Source organism: Grammomys surdaster, unplaced genomic scaffold, assembly GCF_004785775.1.
Source record: "Grammomys surdaster isolate TR1022 unplaced genomic scaffold, NIH_TR_1.0 141, whole genome shotgun sequence".
NCBI lineage: Eukaryota > Metazoa > Chordata > Mammalia > Rodentia > Muridae > Grammomys > Grammomys surdaster.
This window is the reverse complement of record NW_021604599.1, coordinates 11,375,203-11,390,278: the sequence shown is the minus strand read 5'-3', so window position 1 is coordinate 11,390,278 and position 15,076 is coordinate 11,375,203. Positions and strand designations below refer to the sequence as shown.

Genomic DNA, 15,076 nt, shown 5'->3' with positions numbered 1-15,076 from the left:
TATCTATCTATGGAGCCAGAAGAGACTTCTACTTTGCCAAATAAAAATACTTCAAACCTATGTCAGTGCACTACCATCTCATTAAATGAAAAGTATTTTGACAAGTGCATGGGCTATATGCACAGACATGTGCAGATAATACACACACACACACATGATATACACAGATAATACACACTCACACACTCGGGGAGGGGGAGGGAAAGGAATGGTGCTTGCCACAGGAAACAATATTGTTTGGAGTACAGAAAAGCTTACTCCATAAGGTAAATCCAGGCACAAACTCTGTAAAGGACATCCAGATTCATAAACAAAAGGTAGGTTCTTCTCCTTTCCATCTCTTACTTTCTTTTTTCTTCTTTCCTTTCCTTCTTTCCTTCTTTCTTTCTTTCTTCCTTCCTTCCTTCCTTCCCTCCCTCCCTCCCTCCCTCCCTCCCTCCCTCCCTCCTTTCTTTCTTTCTTTCTTTCTTTCTTTCTTTCTTTCTGTTTTTAAATGAAATAGCTGTGATCTTGGGAAGCTAAAATGTAAACTAATTTTCTGAAATAACACACCGACTCCAGCAGGATCAGGTCTAGAAGAGCACAGTCCTGATTGCTCCTTCAGTTCCTTTAATCAGGACCAGCTACAACTAGATGTTCCTACCGCTTGACAGCATCATTAGGGAAATGGGCTGAAAGGAAGATGGTTTTAGAAACACACCACTATATATATATAATAGTCTGATAGAAAAATAACACCTGGGGCAAAAGAGAGGAAGACATGGGCATCAGTCTCGACATGTTCCCTTTGCACAACCTGTCACTCCCAAAGTCACAGCAAGGAAACTCATCTTACACACATGCACGCATACATGCACTCATGCACACCAACGTCTGCCCCAGAAGAGATGCTTGTTTCATTTTGCGCCCAAGAAGTTTAGAAAGTTGTGTTCTAGGTGTGTTTGCACCCATCTCAGCAGTCAACATGAAACTGAAATTTGGTCTCTGACATGTGAACTGGTAACATAGGCCCTAATCGGAATCCTGTGCCCTGTTCTCTCAGTGTAACAACCTCCCTGTGCTTTCATGAGAGCCACAAGAGAGAAGTTCATTAGAATCTATAAACTCTACAGAGAAAGAAGAGCAAGCAACCACGCAACCCTGTAAAGTTCAAACGTATTGTTCCACAGGGAAATAGTAAGGAAGGCAACCTCCGTTTGAGGAACAGATGATTCAAGACAAGAGGTTACAAGAGTCCACATGTGACTTTGCTCAAAATTGTTTTCAGTTTGTAAGCATCAATCCCAAATCTCTCTAGCATGTGCATATACACGACAATAACATCATCTATACCACAAAGGTAAGCAGATTTCTGAGATGTATGTGTCTGTATGTGAAAAGGAGCGACCTACTTGAGAACTTCAATTTTCTTCTCCATTTTCCAAGGTTTACACTTGACAGTAGCAATCATTTGTCTATTCTCATCTAGCAGTGCTTTTAATCGTTCTAATTCCTCTTCATCAATTTCTTCTTCTTCCTCCCTTTAAAAGAAAATGAAACCAAGGGTTAAACTCTGCTTCATTTCCAAGCCTAAAACGGCCCCTGTCAGACACATAAGCCCCTTTTCCAACTCCGCTGCCCAAAGTCAATCAGGAGTCCCCTAAGCTCTAGAATTCATATCTCAATACTTCCAATCCGGCTTGAGGATTATTATAACCTTCAACAATGCCATTTGCATTCTAATGCTCAAAATGGAACTGTTCTTTTATGTCCTCAGCCTCCAGCTGTCAGGACAAGGAAGCTTCGGAAAGGATAGTTACAGATCCATCAAGATACACACGTCTCTCCACAGTTCCCCTTGGCAGCTATCCTCCCCAATTCTATATTTCATTTAAGAACCTTATTTTTCAATAAGGATAATAAATTAAAGGTAGAGATGTCTTTGAAGTGTCCTTAGAAATTTTAAATTAGCCCTGTCTCAAGAGTAAAAGGGAAAAAATTGAAACTGGGGAGAAAGAAATTCTGTTTCTCAAAGGAAACTTAATCTGTTAATTACACCCAAAACATCATTTGATAAAATTCAACTTGAAATACTTTTGGTGGAAGCAAATGCTTTGAAGCCCCCTTCAAAGGAATTTGCCTTCTCTCTAAGCAGATACAGCCTTCTCTTTTCTGTGATCTTACTGTTGAAAACTAGAAGCTAAAGAAAACAAAATCTGAACAGAAGCCACATGGCTTAGTGGAGCAATGCAATACTATATTATAGAAATCAAACTGTTGGCAAGAGATTGTTTTAATTATTAGGCTAGTGTCTCAATTTTAAATACACCCTTTCACACTTAATATTATGGTGTAAAACTGCAGCTCTGTTAACAGTCGTATGTTTGCTTTCTCAACTTTGTGTTCAGACTGTGAGAATTACTAAGTGCCTTCCATCTTTTCCTGTGGCTTCCTGCCTACTTCCTTTTGCCTCCCAGGATGTTACTTCCTCCCCAGCATCACTTTACTCTAGAAGCTGAAAGCCCCTTCCAGAGCTGGAAGTGATTCTATTCTACCAATTCTAACAGAATTCTCCCAATGCCAGTAGAACGCACTTCATCATCTCCCCCAGTGGAAACAGCTTCCAGTTTCTTCAGCTCCCTGGATTTCTCTTTCCTATACACTTGACATGTTCATCCTAACTGTTCCCAGAATTCCAGCTCACAAATGCTCGTTGTTTGTTGTTATTTATATTCCTGCTTGCTTTCTCTAAAGGTCTTGCTAAGAATTTTACTTATCCGATCTCATCTGATCTCAGAAGCTAAGCATAGTCAGGCCTGATTAGAACTTGAATGGGAGACTGCCTGGGAATACCAGGTGTTGTAGCCCCCCCCCCTTTTAAGTATTTTACTTATAACTGCTAACAACTCTCATACATGATTCTCAGGATTCAACTCACTATTGAAGTCTCGCTCCTCACTAGACCCAAACTAAAAAAGGAATTGTAAACTCTTATCATTTAAAAAACAAAATCACATTTTATAGCTCACTAAGTTTATTACTTGACACAATAGGAAATAGGGGGAGTGCTACTTTTAAATGATTAATTATAATGTAGGGAGACACATTTGCAGACTTGTGAATCTGTAGCTCCTAATCACACCTTTATTATTCAAATAAACATTCAGATTGCTCATGTAAAATAGCACCTTCGAGAGATAGTCTGTTTTGGAGGGCAATACAAATATTACAATGGGTAACCTTGCTTGTCAACTTGATACTTGAGAAGAAGGAACCTCTGTTGAGGAACTGCCTTAGTCAAACTGGCCTATAGGCATGTCTGTTAGGCATTTTCTTGATCCTAGTTGATACAGGATGGCACAGTCTACTTTGGAGGATGCTGACCCTTGGCAGATGGACCAAGGTATACCTTTCTTATAAGAAAGGTAGCTTCACCAGTCACGGGGAGCAAATCCATAAGCAGCTCTCCTCCACAGTTTGTTCTTGCTTGATTTTCTGCCCTGACTTCCCTCGGTGATAGATTGTGGTATAAAATCTTAACTCCGTTTCCTCCACAAGCTGTATTTTGGTCAGTGATTTTATCACAACAACAGAAAGAAAACTAGGACAAATATGTCGCTTAGAATAGGAAACTTGGTTCAAGAGAATTATATAGGGGCATGCACTAGGATGTAATGTGCATTATCATTGGGCTTTTTCATTGTTTGGTATTTATTACACAGAATCCTATGATGTTATGTAACAATGGCATAGAATACTTGAGAATGTTTTTAACTAAATCTCTAATCAGATTTTTTGTTACTTTTATAATTTGCCAATTTGAAGCAATATAGAAGTTTGGTTAGTTAGTCATAGAAAAGCTAGATATGTTTTTAAATTTAAATGTTTTAAAATAATTAAACTTGTTTTCATGCAACTATAAATAGGAACACAAATCAAAACATGCCTATCTTGAAAAGAAAGAAAGCTAGCACGTGGAATGGATGAGTGAAATTGTCAAGGCTAGAGTCAATTTTAGACTAGATCTTTAAAATTAGTAACCTAATTATTTGATACTTCAAAACTTTACCTGAGCCACCATTCCAGAATAATCCATATGTACAATAACTAAGAGAATGTACTTCATTGCTGAGTTCCACTATGAATCATGTGTAAGACAGTTTCAGTAAGATAAAAGAATAAGCCAATCAATGCCTGAATGGTCTCAAAGGTTACAAATTTACATTTGTCAAATCTCAGGGGCCATCTAAAAAAGACCTTTCTGATTCTAAGCCCCTACTTCCTATGTAGCGCTGATACTCGTTTCCCAGGAACATTTACTTCTCTCTGTCTCCAAACACTTTGTTCCCATTTTCTCTCCAGCACATATATTCTACCCTATTCTATCATAATTTGTGTCTGAGGAGCCTCTTCCTTACTACATACTATGAATTTGGGGATCTGCATAAATGCTTATTGAAGAAACATTTATGTATTATTAAACTTTTCTGAATATCATTAAGTTATCATCCTGAACCTATAGGAGGAGCTAAGGTCGGAGGAGTAAGGAGAGGAAGAGGAAAAGGAAAAGGAGGAGCTAGAGAGGGCAGAGATATAGGCGATGAAGAGCCAGGTAAGTATGGAGAGCAGTCCTGAGTAACAACTTATATTTAGGTTAGCTAATTGGGAAACACCTCTAATTGTATGGGCATATTGTTATTGAACATTACCAAATATATAAAGCCTTTGATTAATATTTAAGCTTTAGAGTCTCATTTTCTACCAGGCCCACATGGATGGCGGGATGGTCTGGGCACAGCCCAACTTTGTGGAAAGAGCATGGAAGATTGGCAGAGCCATCTCCCATGCTGGAGTCTTGGGGTGGCTGGGCCAGTGTCTCTGACTGCCTGATCCAGAAGGCTGAGCTGAGCTACGGTAAAAATACGCTTCTGCTGCTAGTGGCCACAGGCCTTGCCTAGTCAGGAATATGGTGGCCCTGTATTGCCACCTGTATTGATCGGGTGCCACCGCTACATGAACCCAGTAATTGAATTGAGGAATCTTAGAATACAGCAATGCTACACAAGGTGACAATGGCATGGGAAGATGTGCACTCTACCCTAAATGACCTGAGGCTTCGATGTTTTTAAAAATTTTGTTGTTAATTGTTGATAATTCCTGATGTACTTCAGAGTGTACCCAAGCAACTAAAATATGATTCTCATCAGCATTACATGGAAACTGCTTAACTAGAAACCACTCAAAGAAAGAATTCATATATATATATATGGCATATGTTCTATCTTCTGAAATTCAGAAGTGCTCTGTGCAAGAAAGACTTTCTATCTTAAGCTCACCAACAGTTGTGAGGCAAAGAAACATAACATACTGAATTTTTTTCATTACTATGAACATTTTGCTTACTCTTTTAAAAGTGGGTCAGGAAAAGCCTATGATACCACTAGAAATACTCTACAGTGTCTAACAAGGCAATGTGTCTTAACCATGACCAAAGATAGCATTACAACCTTATAGTTACTTGATAGAAAATGTGTGTGAGGGCAAGGGAAACTCCCTGAGGCTTTGCTAGAACATCTAAAGAAAAAGATTCTGAATTAATTCACTTAAATCAATCCGTCCTCTATTATCTAATAGTTTTTTTCAAAATACGTTTCAAGAACATATTCCATTTTAACAAATGAGTCTCATCTACAAAGAAAACAATAGAAGATGGACCCTAAAATATTAGTCAAGACTAACCATGGTAAATAAATGTTAACACTATGCATATAAAACACTATAGTTTGGGCAACATAATTTGAAAACTGCAGCGACTAAAAATAGGTACACAGTGGGTTTGGGAGATGGGGAGTAACATAAAGGTTCTTTGAGTCTTCTCAAAATGGAAGTGAGTGAACTGAGGTGAGATACTTTCATAGAAGAAGATCCAGTGGATGAACACAGGGCAGTTTCCCAGAGGCTGAGCATTATATATGAAAGTCTTCAGGCAAATAAATAAATAGATAATAAATAAATAAATAAATAAATAAATAAATAAATAAATCTCAGCACAAATGTGTACATTGTTGATGTCTTCTTGAGGAAATACCGCCAAGAAAAAACAAGCTTTGCTAACAGGATACATTCCTGTATAAGGATGGCACTAACCATCATAACACTACATGAGACTTGAAATTGGATTGCATTTGGATTTTTCTTAAATCCTTGCTAAAAAGAAAATGCAAATAAAAGTATCAGAGTTAATGATATCATGATATTCAAGAGGAAAGATAAAGTTCAGGGAGGAAAAAGAAATAACAGTGGAAGGGAAATTCAAAGCTGAAGCTAAAACATCAAGAACCAATCTGGTTACTTGTATTCTAAATGGAAAGAGAGTTTTGCCCTTCTCTGACAAAATTCCATATGGTTTCATTTAATAACGATTATTTCAGGGATAATGTAAAACAGAGGTATCAAATCCTGAAAGGCATCTTCGGAGGAAAACAAAGAGGAGGAATATTGCACCCCACTGCCCAGGGTAGTCCACAAAGCCATGCAACCTTCCATCATACGGAACAGGCTGGCTTGTCGCTTGACTCGTTTCCAAGAGAGTCTAGGTTTTCCATGATTAGCTGTGTGCAGGCACGTTTCCCCTCCCTGCCATCTGTAAATTTCTAGTAATCCAAAAAATAATCTTTTAAAAATAGCATTTAAACACATTACCCTCTACAGTGTCAAAAGTAAAAATTTTGGAGCTAAAAAATGCTGAATATTTTTAATATAAATATGAGCTGTGTGTTGTGGCTCACACCTTTAATCTTAGCACTTCTGAGGCCAGCCTGGTTTACTAGTGAGGTCCAGGCCAGCCAAGGCTTGCATAGTAAGTACCTATCTTCAAAACAAAAACAACAAACAAATTTGTGTGTGTGTGTGTGTGTGTGTGTGTGTGTGTGTGTCCCCAATGTTCTATAACAGAGACCAGCACACTTTTTCTATAAAATTCTGAGCAGTTAACATTTTAGGCTGTGGCTACTACATGCAACTCAGTCTTGCTCTCATTTTCTTTACTAATAACCCCATAAAACTATGAATACAAAATATTCATAGCTCTTGTATTAAATGTAGTCCTAGTTTACCAATTACTTCTCCATAAGAGAAAGTGGCTTGAGCTCATTCTTCTGGAGTCTTCTATGTATCTTAGGTTACACTGTATACAAATGATATTATAATTTTCAAATACTTAAAACAACCATAATATTATAACAATTTGAGTCTTTTACAGGGGAATTTCTCATACTACATTCTTAGTGGGTATTCACTTTAAAAAAATAAAACTATATGTTAGTATTTAAATATTTTTAAGTGGGGGCCACAGGGGTTGCTCAGAGATTAAGAAAACAAACTGCTCTTCGAGAGGTTCCGGGTTCAATTCCCAGCAAGCACATGATGGCTCACAGCGATCTTCAATAGGGTCTGATGCCCTCTTCTGGTGTGTCTGAAGAAAGTTACTTACTTACATAAAATAAATAAATTTTAGAGAGAGAGAGAGAGTAAAAATGGCACAACCAGATTAAGCTTGTCTTACTAAAAGTAGTTTTAATAACTGATTTTAAGCCCAATGAGTCCCCACATACAGCAATCTTCTTTCTTGTATCTTTACATAACAATACTGTCAGTTGTATAGGAGAAATAACTTACGCTCCCCTCCTCAGCCTCCTCCGTCTTTCTTTTTCTCTTGCCTTTCTTGTTTCTTCATCCTCTGGCTCTGGTTCTGGATCATCCTCACTGATGACATCTCTGGTCCGTTTCCTCTTTGGTCTCAAACTCTCTCTTCTAGGTAGTTTATCTTCTTCTTCTTCACCTGAACACAGCAGTTGGTGCATCAGAAAGTGCTAGTTTTCTCTCATTAACAAACTTCTTGCTTTTTAGTAGCATGGGTTGGTGTCATGAGTTGGTGATGGCAACTATCAGCTCCCCACAGTATAAAAAAAACCAAAACACTATTTTACACATACATGCATGCACACACATGTGCACGTACACACACACACACACCTAACTTAATTTGCTCTGCGGTTCAAATGTGCAAAAATGGGGTAGCTGCATTACAATTAATTCTTACAGTTTCAGTCTTTATTTATTAAGGTAATTCAATGATTTCAACATAGTATGAATGATATCTAAAACCACTAAAATCAGGTTCAAGTTTGGAGGTTACCATCTAATATGTAATGGTAAAATTATAAAGCACTGTGTATTTATTTATTATTATTTTTCCTAGAACAGAGACTAGGGCTCACAAGGAAATGTCTACAAACCAAAACAGTTTTAGAGAAATTGATACAATCCTTTATGCTGTTTCTAGTTCAAACTATCCATCCTTGTTTTACTATTATTCACTTCAGGAGTTTGCTTAATTTGGCCAGGCTGGCACAAAGTTGCAGGTTCAATTCATTATCCTGCTTTAGTCTTCCAAGTACCTGGGACTACAGGTATCACACTTAACTCATTTTCTTTGTTGATTCCAAATAATTCTTTCTTATTTTTCTAAAACTGTATTTTTATATCCTTTTTAAAAATATGTGATTCATAAATTCACTTGATTGATAAGTAAAATCCACAGACTTTAAAGAAGAGTTTGTGCAAGTCTATGAAACACTTTGAAATTGAAAAGGAACATTTCTTAACTTATTACATGAGACCCACACTACTGTCATATCCAAAAGACTAGAGAAAAATATTTCTCATAAAAATTAGATGCAAAATTTCACAATGAAACATTAGTCAAATATAATAACATAGTAAATGGACTGTATACCAAACCCATAACAATATAAGATTTATCAATGAGATCTAAGGATGGTTCAAGATGCCAAAATCAAATAAGGTGACATTGCTCCATTGCTACACTGACAGAAGGAAGGACAAAGGTCATATCAATAGATGTAGAAAACCACTTAACAACACTGAACATGTAAAGTTTCACGTAAAACCTTCTTACAAGTAAGATTACCAAGAATCACCCACCATAATAAAGGCCATGTATAAATATTACCAGTAAGGTCAATAGTGGTGGTGGTTGGGGGGGGGATAAAAGCTTTCCCTCTAAAATACTGAATAAGCCAAAAAGGCAAACTCTTTGAGCAGTGTATTAAAAGGGCTTTACTAGAACCATCAGGCAGCAAAAAGAAAGTAAGAAGGAAAGGCTCTCAATGGATCAAACGTAAACTGTCAATTTGCAGATGGGATACTCTTATATGTGCAAAAGCTCCAGACTCTGCAAACATGTTAGAATAAATAAGTAAACTTAGTAAAGAATCACAGAATTTACAATATTTGTATTGTTATTTAAAATTTAGTTGTACAATTTACACTGAAAATGAATGAGCTAAAAAGGAAGTTAATAAGGCAATTGTATTTAGAAGGGGCTGGAAAGGAGCAAAGTATCTTTGAATAAAGGTACTTCTACTGAGGAAGTCCAAACCTTTTTGTACACTAGGAAAATCTTTTAAACAGATAAAAACAGTTAATGATAACCCAAGAAGTAGAAAGGCATATTACATTCATATCTTGAAATATTTGGTATTATAAAAATGTCCATAGTAGTGTAACATTCAATGAAAACTCAAGTACAATCTCAATATCAATTTTTTCAATAGGAAATAAACTCAAAACATTCATATGAAATCATAAAAGGGCCCCCAAATAGAAAAAGCACTCATGATTAAAAAGAATACAATTGGGAATCCTGCAAACTACAATACCAACTTCCCAGGCAAGATGCATCCAGTGGTGCAATAATGCTATGACTCCTATGGATGTAACCAACTACATCCTAATTGGATTTTAAATATATTCCACAGGAGGGATGTCATACCTTGTACTGTACACCAGATCAAAATCCCATGACAGGGAGGTCTTCAGCCCTTTTGGGATGTCAACCTACTACTGCTATTTTGCTAAACAGGCATGTTTTCAAACTGCTTTGTAAATATATCTATTTGCACCCATGGACTAATAGTGCTATAACCTTGGCCAAATAAGAATTGTTTGTTTGTTTGATTGATTGATCAATCGATCGATCGATCGATTGATTGATTTATAGAGAAGGGAGTAGGCAATGCAGAGACTCTTTAAGTGGTTAAAGTTCTGATAATAAATGACTTTTGAGTGCTCAGCCTTAAACAAACAAGACATCTATATTAAACTCCTTTTAGGATCATGGAACACTGCAGATGAGAGGGACAAAATGAATGTAAGGGTCAGAGCATGGGAAGAAGATCTGTGAAAAGCTTATTCCCACATACGACATGACTATTGTACCTATAAACTCTCAGCAGAAGTGGCTACCTGCACAGTCCATGTGCATGAGGGAGGGGGCTCCTAAGGTCCCACCCATCACTAAGGAGATATATACAGTTACTTGTTAAAAGAAGGATCCTCATATCTCAGTGATGTAGCAGCTAGTAATTTGCCCTGATCGAGTAAATAACTGCTAACCTATGTATATCCAGAGGACTCCAACCAATCACAAACAAAAATGACATCAAAATAGGAGGTAGGTGTTGATTGGAAAGGGAAAGGTTTCATTAAAATAGGGAAGAGGATAAACAAAGATAATAGGGTGGGGGGGAATATGATCAAAACACATTACATATCTATGAAATTAGAAAAGAATAAATAAAAATCTAAAAAGAATAAAAAAATCTGTATCACACTACCTAATGTCAAAATATAAATATTAAGTAATAAACCACAATATTCACACACACACACACACATACACACACACACACAACATCTATGGTGCCCAATAGAAGGGAACAGAGAACCCCAAAGTAAACACAAATATATACAGTCAAGTGATGCTCAGAACATTCCAAATTACATAAAATAAGGTCACCAACAATTGACACTAAAAAGACTAGGTAGCTCTATGAAAAAGAGACTCCATGCCTAGTTGACACTATATATAAATTTTGATTAAAAATGTATTAGATGTGATATAAGACACAAAATTTTAGAATTCCAAAAATATATCCTGGAAAGGCTTTATAATATCGATTTTAGTAATGCTTTCTTGGACACAACACCAAAGTACAAGCCATAAAAGAAAAAAATCATAAGTAGGACAGTTAGGAGCCAAGAGAGGAAGGTACCCTTAAGGGCAAAGTCCTACATTAATACCGCTTCAATATATCCTTTTCCTAGGGTTTTAGCTAAAGACATTTGGGAGAAAAGCACTTTAGTGTACTAAAACTTTCTGTCTGCCATCTGTAGGATGCCTTGTAAATGTGGCTGGAAATAATTTTGTCCACCATTGTAATATTTTTAATATATGCCCATGACCTTTACCTAATCGTGCCCAAAAATGTGTTGAGTATTTTTCCTTCTTGACTTATAACCTTAACCTGAGCATGCTCCAGAATGCACATCGTAAACCAAGGGTGCTCAAGAGCCTCTGAAGACCTGTCTTACATCAATAGGTTTAGGTTCAGTGCATGCATTTTAGCCTCAGGTTTTTTTCACTCAAAGAAGGCATTGCTTTTGTAATAACTCCAGTGCTCTTGTCCAAGTTGCAGGCAATAAACCTGGCTCTATTCCTCTACCTTTGGGTCATGTTTACCTGCTTTGTACTCACCAAGAAGAGAACCATTGTGCTTAACCATAGGACTTCACCAAAGGAAAGCTTTTTTGTGGGAATGGAAATAGTTCACTAAAAGATAATCTACAGAATAAAATACATACTCACAAACCGTCTATCTGACAATGGACTAATATCCAAAATACATAAGGAACTACTTTGGATAAATAATAAAATAAAAATAAAAGTAATGGTCTATGCTTCAAAATGATTCAAGGCCTTTAACAGCGATTTCTCTAAAGAAGATCAGACATATGGGAGTGTGTGTTCAACATCTTTAATCATGAGAGAAATGTAAACCGAGTCTGCTCTGAGATATTGGTTCACTCATTAGGACAAGTATTATCATTTTTTTTTTAAAAAAATATACCAAGTGATGGCAAGGATGTAAAGAAATTAGAATCCACGTGCAATGCTGGTGAGAAGGTAAAACCATGCAGCCACCATGAAAAGCATGGAATTCTTCAAATAGTAAATAGAAGTATCTGATGCTCAAGCAGTGGCAATTGCAGGCATTTACCCAAAAGAACTAAACTGAGATCCTAAAGAGGTGTTATCATTCCATAGTCACTGAAGCGCTATTCTCTACAGCTGAAATATAGAAGGAGCAAAAACATCTGTCAACAGAAACAGAAAATGTATTATATTCATATAATGGGATATTCAGACTCTAAAATACTGCTGTATCTTACATGTGTGAACACTGAAGGTGCTACATCCAGTGACATAAACCATACACAGGAAGAAAATACTGTATGATTGCACTTAGTTGAAAAAGCCTAAATTATTCAGGCTCAGAAGTAAATAATTGAATTGTGACTGCCTCGGGCTAGGAAGAGCCAAAAATGGCCTCTTTATAAACAGACATAAAATTACAAATGGCAAAAAATAAGTCCTAGGAACATACTGTACAATGTAATGCTAGCATAGTCTGTTGTTCATATCCTTGCACTTTGTATCCATAGCCTCAATTAACCACAGGTTAAAATTACTTAGGAAAAAAAAGCTGTCTTTACTGAATGTGTACATTTTTTTTTCTTCACCATTATCCCCTAATACTATTTCCAGAGTGTTTACACCATTCTAGACATGATAAATTTAGAGATAATTTAAAATATAACACAGCAGTCCACAGGTAACAAATTACTATGACGCTTTATAGAAGGCATTTGGACATCTACAGACTCGGGGTTTCTTTGGCATCCCGAAGCCAATCCTTATAGGTACAGCAGTACCATGTTGTACACTTTATGAAAACACTGACAGGATAAACCTCTTATTGAATGTTTTTATAACAATAATAATAAGTAAATAAAGATAAGTATAAATTTAGTTTACCAGTTTGACCTAGTAAATATCTATAGAATAATCAATCTACCTAACAAACATATATTCAGGGAACACTGAATATTCACCAGAGTAAGTCCTATTCTGAGCTATAAACAAGTATCAGTGTGTATAAGAATTCTGCTGTTACACATTGTTCTTTCAGACTAAGTGGAACTAAGTTTTAAAACAGCTCTTCAATCTGTGAACTCTGTGGTGGTGGCAGATAGAAGGTCTTGGTGTCTCCAAGCTCCTTGGGCCTCAAATCCTGATGGGTCAACTTCGAAGAACTCTGAGTATCTCTTCTGCCAGGCTGGTGTACATAAAATCCTGCCTGTGATTTTATGTGTACCATAAAGCTGGATGGGAAATAGGGGAAGTACTAAATAAATTTGCTTGAAATATTCATGAAAAATCCATTCTACTAAATTTGCATGGTTTTACCATAGGTAACATATATATTATTCCAATTACCTGCTTTAGTAATTTATCTAGTTTCGAAAGCTCTAAACTGTAAGCAGAAAATGTTTAAGGTTGTCTATTAAATGACATTTTTTAAACAGACTTCTCATTTAAGCAATGCCATCAAGACATAGTGAGGCTCCATGCGGTTTTCATTTGGGCAAGCAGGGCTCTTACTAATACACCATTGGTGGTCTGTTTACCATGGGTGAGTACTAAATTGTCAGCCTGGTGTCCCTTAAATGAACTCTTCTTTAGGTGCTATTTCATTTTTGGTTTAAAAAAATTCAGAACATTTGCTCATATAATAGTCTTTTTAATAGCCCTGCTCATGAGTGGCCTGAGTGCCTGGAAAGATCTGAGCCTAGTCAAAGTGAAAACAATAGAGCAATTCACATAGGCTGTCTAGGGACTGGGTATACAGGGTAGATGAACCCTTTTGCTTTAGTTGAGCCATCTGGTCAACCCAAGCATCCTAGTATATAATTCTTCTTGGACATGTACAAACAGGTGTGTGTGTGTGTGTGTGTGTGTGTGTGTGTGTGTGTGTCAGAAACAGAGAGAGACTGAGAGCAGAGTAGCTTGGAATTCACTATATAGTCAACTCCAGCCTTTAACTCAGAGATTAAGCTGCCTCTACTCACCAAGCCTAGCACAAAACAGATGATTTTATAGTTCATTGCAAGCCAATCCATTTTGTCATTAGCCAAGGCTTTCCCTCAAAGAAAATAGGACAGAAATGGAAAAGAAAATGTTAAATGTAATTGTTTAATAATGAACAACTTAAAAGTTGTATATGTGCATGCATCTGTACACGTGTATATTCTGGTTGTACACATACCCACTGAATAAAGATTCTCTTCAGTGATCAATCAGACTGGAAAAAAAAGCATGCCCACACACTCCTGTGATTTTATGTAGTAGTTCAAGGGACAAGATGGCAGAGGCATTCCCTCTCACCCACAGGAACCTCTTCCTAAGGAGCCCACCCTTGCTTACTTGAGCTTTCTTCTGTATCATCTTCTTTCTCCTCCACTTGGATTTGCACTGTTGAAGAAAGGGGACATGGGCAGCAATTACTTGAATGTCTGTGGAACAGTCAGTAACATCCTATACCTCAATCATTCTCATCATAAGGTTTTTGTTCAGGTAAAAACACATCTTTTTTCTAGAGATGGAGAAGTGGCTCAGAAGTTAAGGGTACTTTTTGTTTTTATACAGGGCCAAGATTTAATTCCCAGCACCTTCATGGCAGCTTACAACTGTCTGTAGTTCCAGCTTCAAAGGATCTGATATTCTCTTCTGGCCTCCAAACACACGAGACACACAAGAGGTATACATACATACATACATACATACATACATACACACACACACACACACACACACACAATCTTCATAGGCACAAAATAAAAAATAAATATTTTTAAAACATTCTTCTATTTCCATTTTGGAAACTACTGTTTTATCTGATTTGTGATAAATATAAAAAATCAAAATATTATAAAATATTTAACTTTTACTGTTGTTTACTATTTGCTGTTTCCTCAGACTCTCTCTGGGACAAACTGACACACAATTACAGAACTAAAAACACACCCAGAATCACAGCATTCAAGAGAATGAGGCAGGAAGACTAGGAGTTCAAGGCTAGCCTGGGCTACTTGGCAGACCCTATTTCAAAAA

The 15,076-nt window shown here is 36.8% G+C and overlaps 1 protein-coding gene across 2 annotated transcripts in view; it reads right to left on the bottom strand.

Moving 5' to 3' along the window:
* The window catches only part of Tmc1 (transmembrane channel like 1), a 157,619-nt gene that overhangs the window by 98,266 nt on the left and 44,277 nt on the right, over positions 1-15,076 (bottom strand). Inside the window, exons 3-5 of one of the 2 annotated variants that reach the window (XM_028764094.1) lie at positions 14,390-14,437; positions 7,657-7,819; positions 1,392-1,520 (exon numbers count right to left, since the gene is read on the bottom strand). In XM_028764094.1, coding sequence (XP_028619927.1) covers positions 1,392-1,450 — 59 coding nt within the window. In that variant the 5' untranslated portion in view covers positions 1,451-1,520; positions 7,657-7,819; positions 14,390-14,437. The remainder of the gene's footprint in view (positions 1-1,391; positions 1,521-7,656; positions 7,820-14,389; positions 14,438-15,076) is intronic. The other variant, XM_028764095.1, reaches the window with a different exon arrangement.